The sequence below is a fragment of the Pantherophis guttatus genome, chromosome 7 (assembly GCF_059756535.1).
Source record: "Pantherophis guttatus breed Tessera chromosome 7, ASM5975653v1, whole genome shotgun sequence".
Lineage (NCBI taxonomy): Eukaryota > Metazoa > Chordata > Lepidosauria > Squamata > Colubridae > Pantherophis > Pantherophis guttatus.
Window position 1 is genome coordinate 66,178,462 of NC_142069.1, and position 15,521 is coordinate 66,193,982.

Consider the following 15,521-nt stretch of genomic DNA (forward strand, 5'->3'; position numbering starts at 1 on the left):
CTTCGGCACTGGGATGATAGTAGAGCATTTGAAGCAAGAAGAAACATAGTGCATCTCTAGCGATTTATTGAAGATTTGGGTGAAGATGGGGGCCAATTGGTCAGCACAGACTTTTAAGCAAGAAGGAGTTATCTTGTCTGGGCCTGGAGCTTTTCCTGGCTTTTGTCTGTGAAATAGGTCTTGCACTTCCTTTTCTGTGATGACTAAGGATTGTAAACCCAATGAGATGGGGTCAGTTGTAGGAGTGTGTCTGTTGTTGGTGTGTCTGAGATGGGGGTGGTGGAGATAGGTGGCTGTAGTTTCATTTCAAACTTGCAGTAAAACACGTTCAGGTCATCTGCCAGCTGTTGATTTCCTTCAGCCTGGGAAGGAGGTTTGCTGTAGCCGGTGATATTTTTAAGAGTTTTCGACATGTTTGCTGGTTCATTTGTTGAGAACTGATTCTTTAGCTTTTCAGAATAGCTTCTTTTTGCTGCTCTGATCTCCCTTGTTAGTACATTTCTGGCTGATTGTACAGCATTTTATCACCTATTCTGTAAGCTTCCTCTTTGGAACAACATAGCTGTTTAAGTTTAGCTGGGAACCAAGGTTTGTTGTTACTGGTCGGTACACATAGGTCTTCACAGAAACTGACATATGATGTTACAGTATCTGTGAGTTCATCCAGGTCTGCAGAGATATCTTCGAAAATATTCCAATCAGTGCAGTCAAAGCAAGCCTGTAGCTTTAACTTTGCCTCCTCAGTCCAAGTCTTCACTGATTTAATTGTTGGTTTTGTGATTTTAAGTCTTTGCCTGTAAGCAAGTACAAGGTGAATCATGCAATGATCAGAGTGTCCTACAGCTGCTCATGGTAAAGACCGATAAACATCTTTTAGTGTTGTGTAGCAATAGTCTAAACCCGTGATGGCGAACCTATGGCACTCGTGCCATAGGTGGTACACGGAGCCATGTTGCCTGGCATGCACAGTGATGCCCGGTCCACTTCCGGATTTCTGGCGCACGCATGCACACTGGCCAGCTACTCTTCTGATTAATGGTGCGCATGCACGTGTGACGATCAGCAGGACTTGACGCAGGCGGCTGTGCCAGAAACCAGAAGATCAGCTGGCCAGCTAATCGTCCCACACGCATGGCCGCCAGTAACCAGAAGACTAGGTGGCTGATGTGCATGCGTGAACCTGAAACCAGAAGTTTATTTCCCAGCACACACATGCCCATTGGGCAGCTTCTCTTAGCACGCATGCGTACCGGCCATGCGATTGACAGCCGCTTCCTGGGATCCACATTGGAGGCCGTTCGTGCCGGCAAACCAGCGCTGCCTTTGCTCGAGGTTTCTCCAAAGAGGGGAATGCTCTTTGCAGAGGCGGAGGCTCCTCTTCCTCCTTCTGCCAACTTCGCTGTTAATTTTGGGGTTTGCCCTGGGGGGAGAGAAAGGTCCTGATTGGGGGCAAATCCTCTTTGTAGATGCAGCAGCAGCTCCTCCTCCTCCTCCCCCCCTCCTGCCAACCTCACTGTAAATCTCAGGGTTTGCCTTACTGGGGAGAAGAAGGGAGGGGCGGGAGAAAGGTGCTGGTGGGAGAGACGTCTGTGGTGCCAGTGACTGCAGCCACGCTCTGGAAAAACTCCCTTGGAGCGCTGATCAGCCATGTGCAAGGTGATGGCCAGAGCAAAAGAAGTAGGATGCCAGACACTCAGACTCCTTGAGAGGCTCCTAGAGACTCCTTGAGAGGCTCCTAGAGAGGTTCTAGAGGCTGGGGGACAGCAAAAAATGTCACTTCCTGTCCCACCGAGAGTTGGGAAATGGGCCCTTTCAGCCTCCGTAGGGCCTCCAAGGGAGTGGGAAATGCTGTTTTCATCCTTCCCAGATGCATAGAGAGGATCTGGAACCAGGTAAAAAAGAAAAACTGCCTACCAGGCCATCATGTGCCAGGAGCGGGGGTGGGTGGGGTTGCGTGCGCATGCGCTTGGGCACGTATGTGCGCGACCCTCCCCCCCCCTCCTGGCACGCGATGGCAAAAAGGTTAGCCATCACTGAGATAGTATATGCCACAGTGAAAGGAAATACGATATTTAATGGTATGAAATGTGCAGGGGACATAACAGCCTCAGTATATCAAATATTTTTTGCTATTTTCTCCCAAATTATCAAATTCAAAAATATGTATTCATTTTAAAAACTATCTGGATCCAAATAAATAGCTGTGCAAGTTGAATGTGAAACTCTCCCATTACTGCTCTTTGCAAAAAAATTTCAAAATATCTAGTAATAGAGATTAGGTAATTCTAGTAATTCCCTAATCTAGTAATGCAGTTTTATATGCAAGCTACTGTAACTTTAAGCAAATTAAATAAAGCATAATAAAAAGAATATTACTTTAGAAATAAAGTTGTTGAAACTTGGTTTCATATTTCTATACTATCAAAGATGCTTTTAAATTTGTTTTTGTGAACGATTGGTAACAATGCTATTCATCTTTCTGTACCAGTAACAATACTATTTATCCATAACTAAATAATACTTTGTACAAAATCCTGTAAACAGCATATGGTTGTCCTTTTAGGAGGCATAATTGTTTCCCTCTAAAGAAACTAAATTTAGATTAGCAACTGTGTCTAAGTATCAATAGAACAATGTTTTGGTTTAACTTACAGTATAATGTTGAAAATTGATGAAAACCCCATTGCTTCAACCACAATTCATTTATTATTCATGTCAGAGGTTTAAAATATCACCCTACTCACGAGTCTTTTGACTTTGAAAACCACATCAAAATGACTAAAAAGGAAGAAATGTGTCAGATTAGACTCTTTATCAACCTGTTAGACAGTTCAAATTTGTTTTCAGCCTGTCTGTATAGCTAAATGCTTATCCTATACAGTGACTTATTGCTGTAAGCATTTTAAAAAGTGAACAAATGTTGAGAAAATAAATCCAACAAAACATAAAAAACAGATTACTCAAGAAATGGAATAACAATTTTCCTGAATATACTTTAAATGTCATAGGATTAGAATCAAATCAATACAATATCCAATACAATATATAAAAAAGAATGTCTGTCTGCCAATGTTTAGTGATTAATATATTCTATGTTATTAATCTTAAATGTAGTAATTTATATTATAGTGCTGTTAAGGAAATGTATAATGAATACTGTTTTTAAATAAAACAAATATAAATTAATTAGATGCTTATATATTCATAAAATAAATGCTAATTGGATTATTAACACTGGTTTGTTTAAAGCTGAAATGGAACTCATTTATGAGAATATTATTTTGTGAGTTCTGAATTTCATATTCTTGAGATAAAACAAGAGGGCTGTGACTATTGGAAGTAGATTAGCAAGTAATGGACATTTTCCAATTAATCTAATTATTCTAATAATATTTCAGTCAAGATTCTTGGCTTCTTTCTTAACAAGTTTGAATCTGAAACAAGAAATGCTGGCCTTGTGAGGGTGACAGTGTCCTAATTATCACATAATGCTAAGTAAAAAAGAGATTCCATGTTCTATTATATAAATCTTTTCAAAGAGATATATTACAATGTATTGGGAACATGTACAAAATCTTTCTTTTTTAAGAATTAAACCGGTCATGCCAGGCAGAATTGACTGATAAAATTTCTCTAGCAAACCTATATAGTTGATCTTGACTTCATCTCATTATGATTTTTCAAAAATAGTATTGGTAAGCAGTGTTCTCATAAAATATTTAAAATTATAGCAGGAATAACTAGAATGTAGATATATTGTTTCAGAATGAATTATTGTTGTTTTTTTGCCCTAGCCCTAGTGTCATTAATTCTACACCTTGGGAAATGCATATTTTTCTAGAAGCAATGGTTTTAAATAGAGATTCCTGAGCAGACTATTTCTATTATAATTACCTATTTTAGAAATGATAAAACAATTATTTGAACCTAAGGTACCTTCTTTGCTTTTACTTCCCCTAAATCCATTTCTTTCAGCCTTGTGTCATTTTAGTCTTCTGTCATTTTAGGCCTGAGGGCAGTATTTGATTTTGTATTATATAAGCTGCTCTAGAAGCTTTTTACACTGAATTTATGGTATAAATGCTTTGAATAAATAATATAGCTTAGATGAACAGTTCTGTTGATTAGTCATATGATAATAAATCTTTCTTAAAATGTCTTTCGACAGGATAAATCTGCAGTTATGAACCTTTTTGCTACTTCTCCCTTTGGGATTATATTATTACTGTCTACCTTGCTACAGAAGAGCAATGGCAAATGTAACGAAGCAGGTTCAAAGAGAGAGATGAATTTGAGCATCCAGTACCAACTTCCATATTTCTTTGCGGAAACCCCGATACAAAATATTATTCTCTACAGACAGCACCTGTATGTAGGTGCAGTCAATAAAATCTATGTCTTAAATGAAACTCTTCACAACGTCTATGAATACAAGACTGGACCTGTTCTGGAGAATCCAAATTGTGCTCCATGTGATGAATGTAAGCCTAAAGGAAATCAATCTGATATTTGGAAAGATAACATTAACATGGCTCTACTCTTTGAAACATACTACGATCATCATCTTATCAGCTGCGGTAGTGTGGCCAAAGGAACCTGTCAGCGCCATGTAATTTATCCTGATAATCCTGCTGACATTGGAAGTAGAGTACACTGCATGTATTCCAAACTGATGGACGAGGAATCAGATGAGTGTCCTGACTGTGTTGTAAGCCCCTTAGGAACCAAAATTCTGGTGGCAGAAAAAGAAAGATTTGTATATTTCTATGTTGGCAATACTGTAAGTAATTCACCCGAGCAGGACCATTTGCTTCATTCAATATCTGTTCGAAGATTAAAAGAAACTCTGGATGGATTTGAGTTCCTCACGGCTTATTCTTACATTGATATTCTTCCAGAATTCAGGGATTCATACCCCATCAAGTATGTTCATGCATTTGAAAAGGACCATTTTGTGTACTTCCTTACCGTTCAAAGAGAATCTCTTGACTCCCAAGCTTTTCATACAAGGATTATACGGTTTTGCTCTTTTGATTCTGAGTTGCATTCATACGTGGAAATGCCCCTTGAATGCATTTACACTGAAAAACGTAAGAAGAGGTCAGCTAAGAGGTCAAATGAGGTATTTAATATTTTACAGGCTGCATATATTGGTAAGCCAGGTGCAACCTTAGCCCAGCAAATGGGCCTTAATATGAATGATGATATTTTATTTGGTGCTTTTGCCCAAAGTAAACCAGACTCTTCAAACCCGACTCCTAAATCTGCTGTCTGTGCAGTTTCTATCAAAACCATCAATGAATTCTTTGGCAAGATTGTAGACAAACAAAACATGAAATGTCTGCAGCATCTCTACAAGAAGAACAACAAATACTGTCTGAACAAGGTAAGTAAATATTGTATTATAGGATGTTAATTATCTAACACTATCTAATTCCCACTGAATGTTCCAGTATTGAATATGTGACTATGCTGATTCTAATAATGAGTAGTAGTTATTATCTTGGACTATATTTTGGCTTTGATCCAGGATATCTTCAGTTATCCAGTGTACTTCAGTTTCACTATTAATGCTAGTTACTGCCAATTGTGATTTATCTTCACATAAAACAGTTGTTATATATAAGTGTTGGATATAAAAGTAATAGGAAGATGCATTCAGAAATTAGAGTTTGCATTAAAAGGTAAAGGTTTCTCTCGCACATATGTGCTAGTTGTTCCTGACTCTAGGGGGCGGTGCTCATCTCCGTTTCAAAGCCAAAGAGCCAGCACTGTCCAAAGACGTCTCCATGGTCATGTGGCCGGCATGACTAAATGCCAAAGGCGCACGGAATGCTGTTACCTTCCCACTTGCATTTTTACATGCTTTCGAACTGCTAAGTTGGCTGAAACTGGGACAAGTAACGGGAGCTCACCCCGTTATGCAGCACTAGGGATTCGAACCACTGAACTGCCGACCTTTTGATCAACAAGCTCAGCGTCTTAGCCAGTGAGCCACCGTGTCCCTAGACATGTTTACATTAGAGATAGTATAAACCCTAAACCCTAAACCCTATTTTCTTCTAATCGTTAAGAAAATGGGTGGTGTTGAGGACACAAATCAAAATAGAGAACTCTACTCAGGTTTAACAAAGCCAAATACCATACATTAACAAAGTGCTTCTGTTCCTGCATAATCTTTCAGTTAAACCACAAGTAGACGAATATAGCAATCAGAAAGCTTTCCAAAATTTCTACTGCAAGTCTTCCAAAATGTTTAGGTATTTATTTATTTTGGGTATTTATTTATAGACCTATTTCCAATAACTCTGGAACAATACAATCATGGATAAAGTTCATGTTCATGGATCTAGAAGACAAACAATGAATAAAAAAACAAAGAAACTTAACAGCAGCTCAACAACCACCTTACCACTGGAAAAGTAGCCCAATTTTCAGTGACTTTCTGAAGGTCATCTGTGGGGAAACTGCACAGATGTTCTGATAGATGGCATTGTTTAATTTTAAAAAATCTGAATGCACCTGCTCTGCCCAATATTATAAGATGGGCAAAATCTGTCCTGCCTCAGATACCCAAATTGTATGCTGTGGAGTTGATAACTAGCAGCTTGACTTTATACCCAAAAGCCAACTGGTAACCAGTGCAGTGGACAGAACAGTGGTATCATATGGTCGAATAAAAAGGGAACAAGATTCAAGGGTTTTGTCATTTTGTCAATTTTAATTTTATTTTCAAAGGAATAAAAGTCCCAAAGGGTTTAGGGGGAAGAGGAAAGTGGCCTTAGAATAGTTTCATTGAAATTAAAAGATGGTTAGCAAACAATCTTGGAAGGCTTTGAATCATTTCTCTGTGGATTGGGGGTATTGCCACTTTAATGATGCGGAAACTGAAATACAGTAAATCTGGGGAGAGATTCAATTTTAGTCATTTTCAGCATGACTTATTAAAGGATGGTAATTCTTTCAGTTTGATTCAGCATAGTCCTCTTAAAGTAGAAACAATTGCATAAGACTTCTGCTTTTGGAATGAGAATAAATTTTGCTTCCCCCTCCCTCAAAAAAGCAAGAACTGCTCAGTTTTTCGTAATTTTTATTTGTTATCTCTTTGCATTGTTTTATTCTTCTAGCAAAACATGCTGATAAAGGGAAGAGAAAAATATAGGAGAGTGAAATGAAGAGCCCCCTAAAATCAAATAAAAAGACATAGTGAAATAAACATATGGTGATATTTATTTATTAAGATGATAGATGAAAGAAATTGAGTTACGCTTATTTTATAATGGGAAGAAGTAATTGCAGCTTTCCATCAGGAAACCAAAGGAGCTTTATTGATCTTTTGTCCTTTGGGTATAGCAACATTTAATAAAATAAAGACAAAATAACGCAAACAGATTTTACAAACATAGGCTTTTCTCATCTTCCCATGGCAGGTTTTCTGGTCATATGTCTAGACCAGAAGTGTCAATCTTGATTTCGTTGAGGGCTGCATCAGGGTTGTTTTTGACCTCGGGTGTGGCCAGGGTGGGTGTGGCCAGCTCGATGTCACTCATGTTGGGGGTGCCTGTGATTGCTTTGCTAGTGAAAACAGGCTCCCAAGCTCCATTTTCGGCTGCGACAGCCTCCTGCAAACCTCTGCCAGTGAAAACAGAGCTCGGGAGGGCCGCAAGTTCTGTTTTCACTGGCAGAGGCACTGTGGGCCGGTCCTTCACTGTTTCCAGGGTGGCTCTGTGGGCCAGATCTAAGCACCCCGGGGGCCAGATTCGGCCCCCGAACCTTGAGTTTGACACCCCTGGTCTAGACAGTTCATATCACTTGTTTTAAACAGATTCTCATGTTTAAAAACATACGCATTACAAATTCATAAAATACAGGGTTGGAGGGTTATTCTACATTTTTATTCGAGTTCAATTCCTGTTACTTTCTGGAATATATAACATTGCCTATTGCATTAATGTCTACTTTTAACCCCGAAAATACATTGGGTCAAATTTGAATAGACATAGGACACAAGTAAACAAAGTTTCTACTCAGCTTATTTCTTCTGTAGAGGAAATAGCAGTGTCTAAGTTTAATAGAGTTTCTGGGTCTCTAGAAGGAAGCAGTTTAAAGCTCAATGCTTTTAAATCCTTCCAACGATATTTTTGCAGCCTGGCAATATAGTTTAGACACCAGTTTGTTCAACACAAAGTGAAAAGTAACGTTTATAGGCTAGCATCTATATATTACTAAAATCTTCATCCTTATGACTTTTTAATTGGGAGAAACTATGTTATAGGTCAACAATTTTTGAAACAAAGAACTTAAAATGGACTAATTTGCAGAATTTGTCTAAAATCTGGCACCCATGTCTCCCGAGGGAGTGACATTTGGGAAAGCTGTGGCTGCTTCAGTGCTACTGGCTGCTCCTGGGCTGCTGCTATGGTCATGTGATTTTCATTTTCAATGTTCCATGACAGTTTCCCAGCCACTCTTACAATTCCTTGCTCCCTCCTCCACCTAACAGCAGTGACTTAAGTGCCTCCCCATAGATGTCTTGGTTTTTCACTATGACATCTGATTCACTACAGCTCTTATATATAAAATTGTACACTAAATCAGTGGATATCCCATTATTATTACTTAGCTTGCCACCCACAATGCAAAAATAAGTCTAAAGCGCACAAAACCAGCTTTGGTTTTGCTTTCAAATGTAAATAGAACCAGCTCTAAGTAGCAATATCATGTTGTTATTAAAAGTTCACTAATTTCCATTGGTCTGTTTTACCTTTACCTGAGATATTGTGCTTTCATGAAGATATAATCATAATCTGGATCAAGCTGACTTGAACTGTGGTAGATTGATAATTAATGTGTATTATCATGCTTAATGATTGTAAACTGCCTAAAATCACTTATGGCTAAATCGGTGGCATATACATTTAATAAATAAATAAATGTGAGTTCAAATCACAGTTCAAATCAATTGTGTTGATAAGAGAGGACTTGTAAGCACATTTGAATGGCTCTGAACAACTCCAAACATCTCTCACTATTGGCCATGTTTTTCAAGGGTCACATTTTCCCTCACCTTATGCTGTGGTCTTGGATTTACTTATTCTATCCTATTTTTTTCCCCTTCCATTCAGTCATGGGAAACTGTCTGGCCTTGCAGTTTTCTTGGCCCTGCAGTTTTTTTGGCAAAGTTTTTCAGCAGTATTTGCCATTGCCTCCTTCCTAAGATTGAGAGAAAGTAACTGACCCAAGATTACCCAGTTGGCTTTGTGCCTAATGCAAGACTAGAATTCACAGTCTCCTGGTTTCTAGCCTGATGCCTTAGACTACAACAAACTGACTCTCATTTTACCCTTATACTAGAATACTTCATATAGGAAGTTGTTTATGATATTTTGTGTAAATTAAGACAGTTTTAGTTCTCATTTAATCACATTGTTTATTTGTCTTTATTTCTCTAACATAACTAATCCTTTTAAATCATGAATATTTGTCTACATTTAACTAAAAAATAATTAGCAGCCATACAGACTTTGCTATAGAAACAGTGCATCATCAAACAATCATCTGCTGAAATACTTTTTGCTTTTTTCTATTTTTGTATGATATATTGTTTGAATTTTGGCAATTCACATATTAATTAGTTAATAGGGTTATACACAGCTGGTTTCTGAAATGATAGCATACCCAGTGATTGCAAGATTAAATTGATTAATACATCTACAACTAATCAATGGGATCTTCTGTGCCATAAATTTATTTATTTATTTATTTTATTTATTTAATTTTTATACCGCCCTTCTCCCGAAGGACTCAGGGCGGTGAACAGTTAAAATAACATACATATAAAATGTGAATATAAGATGATAACGCCAGTTTGGTTCATCGGTTAAGAATCTTCAGCATAAAGATTTAGAACAATTAGAAGAGATTTATGCCAGCCCGGCTTGGTGAAATAGAAAGGTCTTAAGTGCACGACGGAAAGTACGAAGATCTGGGATCATTCGTATCCCTGGGGGTAACCTGTTCCAAGGGGTAGGTGCCCCCACAGAAAAGGCTCTTTCTCTGGGAACCACCAGTCGACATTGCTTTAGTTTGTTTTTTTTTAATTTGATTTATATGCCGCCCTTCTCCGGAGACTCAGGGCGGCTTACAATGCCTTAAGCAATAGCCTTCATACTTTTGTAAATTTATACAAAGTCATCTTATTGCCCCCACAAACTGGGTCCTCAGTAACGGCATCCTGAGGAGGCCCACCCTGTGGGAGCGTGCTGGTTGGTGGGAGGTTATTGGTTGTAGAAGGTGGTCTCATAGGTACCCAGGTCCTAAGCCCTGGAGCACTTTAAAGGTAGGAACCAACACCTTGAAGCGCACTCGGAAGACCACCTGGAGCCAGTGCAGCTCGCCTAGGAGAGGTGTTACATGTGAGCGCCATGTCTCTCCCAATATCACCCGTGCAGCTGCATTCTGGACCAGTTGGAGCCTCCGCGTGCACTTCAAGGGGAGCCCCATGTAGAGAGCATTACAATAGTCCAGACGAGAAGTGATGAGGGCATGAGTGACTGTGCATAAGGAGTCCCGATCTAGAAAGGGTCACAACTGGCGAATCAGGCGAACCTGATAGAAAGCTCCCCTGGCCACAGCTGTCATATGCTCTTCTAAAGATAGCTGCGTGTCCAGGAGGACACCTAAGTTGCAAGCCCTCTCTGTGGGGGCCAATGACTCGCCCCCAATAGTCAGCGATGGTATCAGCTGGCTATATCGGGACACCGGCAGTCACAGCCACTCGGTCTTGGAAGGGTTGAGTCGGAGCCTGTTTCTCTCTATCCAGATCCACTGCAAGGGACATCACTGCAAGGGCATCATTGGGGTGGTCTGGGGTGGAGATGTAAGCTGAGTATCATCAGCGTAAAGATGGCACTGCACCCAAAAACCACGGATGAGCTCACCCAGTGGCTTCACATAAATGTTGAACAGAAGAGGTGAGAGGACTGACCCCTGCGGCACCCCACAAATAAGGTGTCTTGAAGTCGACTTCTGCCCTCCTGCCAACACAGACTGCGACCGGTCAGAGAGATAGGAAGAGAACCACCGTAGAACAGTGCCTCCCACTCCTAGCCCTCCAGCCAGCGCAGCAAGATACCATGGTCAATGGTGTCAAAAGCCGCTGAGAGATCTAATAGAACCAGGATAGAGGAGCAACCCCTATCTCGAGCTCTCCAGAGATCATCAACCAATGCAACCAGTGCCGTTTCAGTGCTGTAACCAGGCCTGAAGCCGAACTGGAACGGATCTAAGTAGACAGTTTCATCCAGGTACTGCGGGAGTTGCTGTGCCACCACACTCTCAATAACCTTTGCCACAAAGCGAAGGTTGGAGACAGGACGGTAGTTTGTTAGAATAACCGGGTCCAGAGAGGGCTTCTTGAGGAGGGGCCTCACCACCGCCTCTTTCAAGGCGGAAGGCAAGAAACCCTCACACAGAGAAGCGTTTATAATCCTCTGGAGCCAGCCTCGTGTAACCTCTCGGGAAGCCAGTACCAACCAGGAGGGACACGGGTTCAATAAACATGTAGTTGCATTCAACTTCCCCAGTAACCTGTCCACGTCTTCAGGGGTCACTGGGTCAAACTCATCCCAAATAACATCCTCAAGACTCGCCTCCATCACTTCGTCTGAACTTACCCAGTCAGAGTCCAAGTCTTCTCGAATTTGAGCGATTTTATCGTGTAGATATTGTGCAAAATCCTCAGCTCAACCTTGCAAGGGGTCTTCCCATGCTCCCAGATGGAGGAGGGAGCGGGTCACCCTAAACAAGGCGGCTGGGCGATTATCTGCCGATGCAATAATAGCGAAAAATAGTTATATTTTGCCGCTGCTATCGCCACTAAGTAGGTCTTAATATATGACCTCACTAGTGTTCGGTCAGATTCGAAACGACTGGCTCTCCAACTACTCTCTAAATGTCTTTTCCGGCGTTTCATTTCCCTCAACTCCTCGGAAAACCACGGAGCCGGGCAATTTCGACGCCGGGTCAGAGGCCGCAAAGGCACAACCCGATTCAAGGCACCAGCGGCCATCCTATCCCAGGTTGCCGCCAGGTCTTCAATCAAGTTGTGAGCTAGAGTCTCAGGAAATGGCCCAAGCTCCATCTGGAATCTGTCAGGATCCATCAGGCGCCTGGGGCGGAACCATTTAATTGGTTCCGCCTCCCTGCGGTGGGGTGTAGCGGACAGAAAGTCAAGCCTAAGGAGAGAATAGTCTGACCATGATAAGGGTTTGATGACTATATCCCTATATCTAGGCCATTCAACCACTGGTCAGATACAAAAATCAAGTCCAGAGTATGTCCCCCCGTGTGAGTAGGGCCATGAACTAACTGGGTCAGGTCCATGGCCGTCATGGAAGCCATGATCTACCTCAGATGTTTCACTGATGGACGGCAGATTGAAATCTCCCATGACAAGAAGCCTAGGAGTCTCAACCGCCACCCCGGCTATTACATTGAAGAAATCAGGCAGGGCTGCTGCTACGTGGCAGGGAGTCAGGTATGTAATCAGCAGGCCCATCTGTAACCCATGCCCCCACTTCATGAGGAGGGACTCACATCCGGCTGTCTGAGGGACAGTGGCTTCCCTAGGATCAAAACTCTCCTTTATAATAACCGCCACCCCTCCACCCCTACCCTGAGCCCTTGGCTGATGGAATGCGCGGAAACCTGGTGGGCACATCTCTACCAGGGGGACTCCCCCTTCATGGCCCAACCAGGTCTCTGTAATGCCCGCCAGGTCCGCTCTCCCCTTCTGAATTAGTTCACAAATTAGGGGGGCTTTGTTAGCCGCAGACCTGACGTTGCATAACATCAGCCTAAGGTTCGGGCCCTGAGACTGAGCAACCCAGGGAATGAGAAGAGCTTTGGCGGTCGGAGCGTGACATTGCTTGAAGGCAGCGGTTGCGTGCTCCCCTAGCATGATGTGGCCCCCTGCTCCCACCATATCTGCCCCTCCCAACCATGACCTTGATGGAGCAACCTCTTTCCATACAGGTATTAACCCCCACGATTATAGCTTAATCAAGCAATTATTAGTTTCCTGTTTTGTGCCCTGCCAGCAGGGAACGTGGCATATCAAACCTGGGAAGGAAATGTATTACATCTTAAGCATTCATTGAATGCAGGACTGAATATATGTTCGCCTCTAAAATTATGACAGTTTCTGTTTTATTATGCCATATCTCCATTGCTCCTAAACTATACCATAAATATGTTCTGGCAGCCTCTTTTTCACTGTTGGATCCTATAATGTCACTTCATCTTTCTTCCAGGCCATGAATGAGTCAGATTCAAACTAGATCTGTGGTACCTCTGTTAAAATGTTGATATGAGAAACCATAAATACCTTTAAAATAAATAAATAATATTTCGTCTTTATTCTAACACTGATGAAGACTTTGTCATCCCTTACCTTAAGAGGAAAGTCAGTCAATTGGCAATTACTGAGAACAGGAAAGATACGGATTTTTAGTAGGGTGGAAAAATTAATGCTGGCATGGCTTCTGCTAAGGCAAGGATTGGTGGATAGTTCTATGGTATTGTGGGGAAAGCCTAAAGTATTAATTAAATATTTCCAAAACATTATTGATATAAGCAATTGTTAAAGCCAAGCCTATCTTGATCAGGAAGTGTGACATACTTTTCTACTGTTTTCCGTAGTAAATACATTTTTTTTTGCCCTGGGTTGCCTTTTTTGCCATGTGTTGCCTTTGCCATAACACAAAGGAAACAGGCAAAATACAAATAACGCATATGTCCATTATACATGTACCTAAATCAATACTATTTACTTAGTGCTAATGCACTAACCAGATTACAAGAATTGATGCAGTGGTAATCAATACCAAAAGTGAATAATACTATGAAAGATCTTTGAAAAGAAAATGTGCTATGTTTTTAATTTGAAATAGTTAATTACATCAGCATTTGTGTCTTTTTTTCCTTATGTAATCTAACATTAGCATAAACCTTTTGGTTTTCCTTTATCAGTAAATGAACACTAAGAGTTTCTGGAAATACAGGATACTAAATTCATAGCTGATGCTATAAATATTTACTGTATATTTAACCATTTTTTCTATTGACCTGAATTGGTTTGGAGACACACTTCCTATTTTATATGCTTGTTGAATTCAATATAACCACTGTGCAAGAACTCTTTTAATTTTGAAATATCTTACTTTGAATACAGAATTTTTGTATTTTTTACTGTTTTAATAGAGATGTTTTCTTATTTACAGATTAGAATGTTATCAGAAAGCTTGAGTTCAAATTCTTGCTTCATTGCAAATCTGTTATTTAGCTGAAGCTGACATGCTTCAGCAAGTTATATTATGATAAAAGCAAAATTATAGAAAGGTATACTACCTTTATTTATTTATTTATTCAATTTATATAGCCATCATCTCACAAAACAACTCTGGGTGATTTACCACAAGTAAAACAATACAAAATATAATGCAAATAACACATACAGCAATCAGTAGACCAAACCACTCTAAACAAAGTAGCATATCACAAGTTTCCACTAACACTCCAGCTCCATGCCCAGGAATATACAACATAAGTTTTTATGATAATGAGAGTTATTATTTTCACAATACAATGTAAAATAATATATAATATCTGAAATTATGATGACTTTATCTTCTATAGTGTTATAAGAATTAGTGGCAGCTTGCAGTATGTTCATAACTTACAAAAATGTGCAAAACAGGTTGTAGGTATCAATTTTCCCACAATATTCGTATAAAATGCAATATTCAGATCATGCAGCATATTGCTTTAGTATTTAAATAATACATACATGAACAGGATGAAAACCATGAAGCTATTATTTAGTTTTTTAAAATGCCATTTAGTTCAAGTTCATACAGATTTCTTTCAGAGTGATTTGTAATGCATTATTAATAAAATCATCCTTATGGAGCAGATAATTTTGGTAGTGATGATTAGTTAATTTTCATGAGTATCAGTATTTATTCTGATAAAATGTAGATTTAGAGTTAGAGATGTCAGTTTCAAAAATTTTAAACACATAATTTGTATTAATTTACCTCTGGTCATATGTGCTATGTTGGATGTACATGGGAAAGCAAGGTTCAGAGCTGATCAGCTGTGAGATCACTCAGTTATTTGAGAGAGAAAAAATTTATTTATCCTTTTTTCTTTTATACTGTATTTATGTCTTGGTTTTGTTCTATGCTTTTAATTTTGTATAAGTTGCTTTGTGCATTTTTACAGAAAATGGATTATTCATAATTAAAACTATATCTTGCTCAAAGCAATAGTGTTCGTTTAACGTAACAGGATTTTTTTTGTTAAAAGCCAAAGAAATACATTAATTTAAAGACCTATATTGTGAAGATTAGTTGTAGAGTAGCTTCATAGATTATTGCATGAGCAAGTAAAATACAATTTAAGTTTGGACAGGGAGGAAATGAGTTTGTATCATCACATTCCAGTTTTGACCTACATCA

General features: G+C 39.7%; 1 protein-coding gene across 5 annotated transcripts in view; it reads left to right on the forward strand.

The window, feature by feature from the left end:
• Nucleotides 1-15,521, forward strand: part of MET (MET proto-oncogene, receptor tyrosine kinase) — a 146,927-nt gene that overhangs the window by 40,408 nt on the left and 90,998 nt on the right. For all 5 annotated transcript variants that reach the window (XM_034431027.3, XM_087874185.1, XM_087874184.1 and 2 more), the window contains exon 2: nucleotides 4,169-5,386. In XM_034431027.3, coding sequence (XP_034286918.1) covers nucleotides 4,184-5,386 — 1,203 coding nt within the window. In that variant the 5' untranslated portion in view covers nucleotides 4,169-4,183. The remainder of the gene's footprint in view (nucleotides 1-4,168; nucleotides 5,387-15,521) is intronic.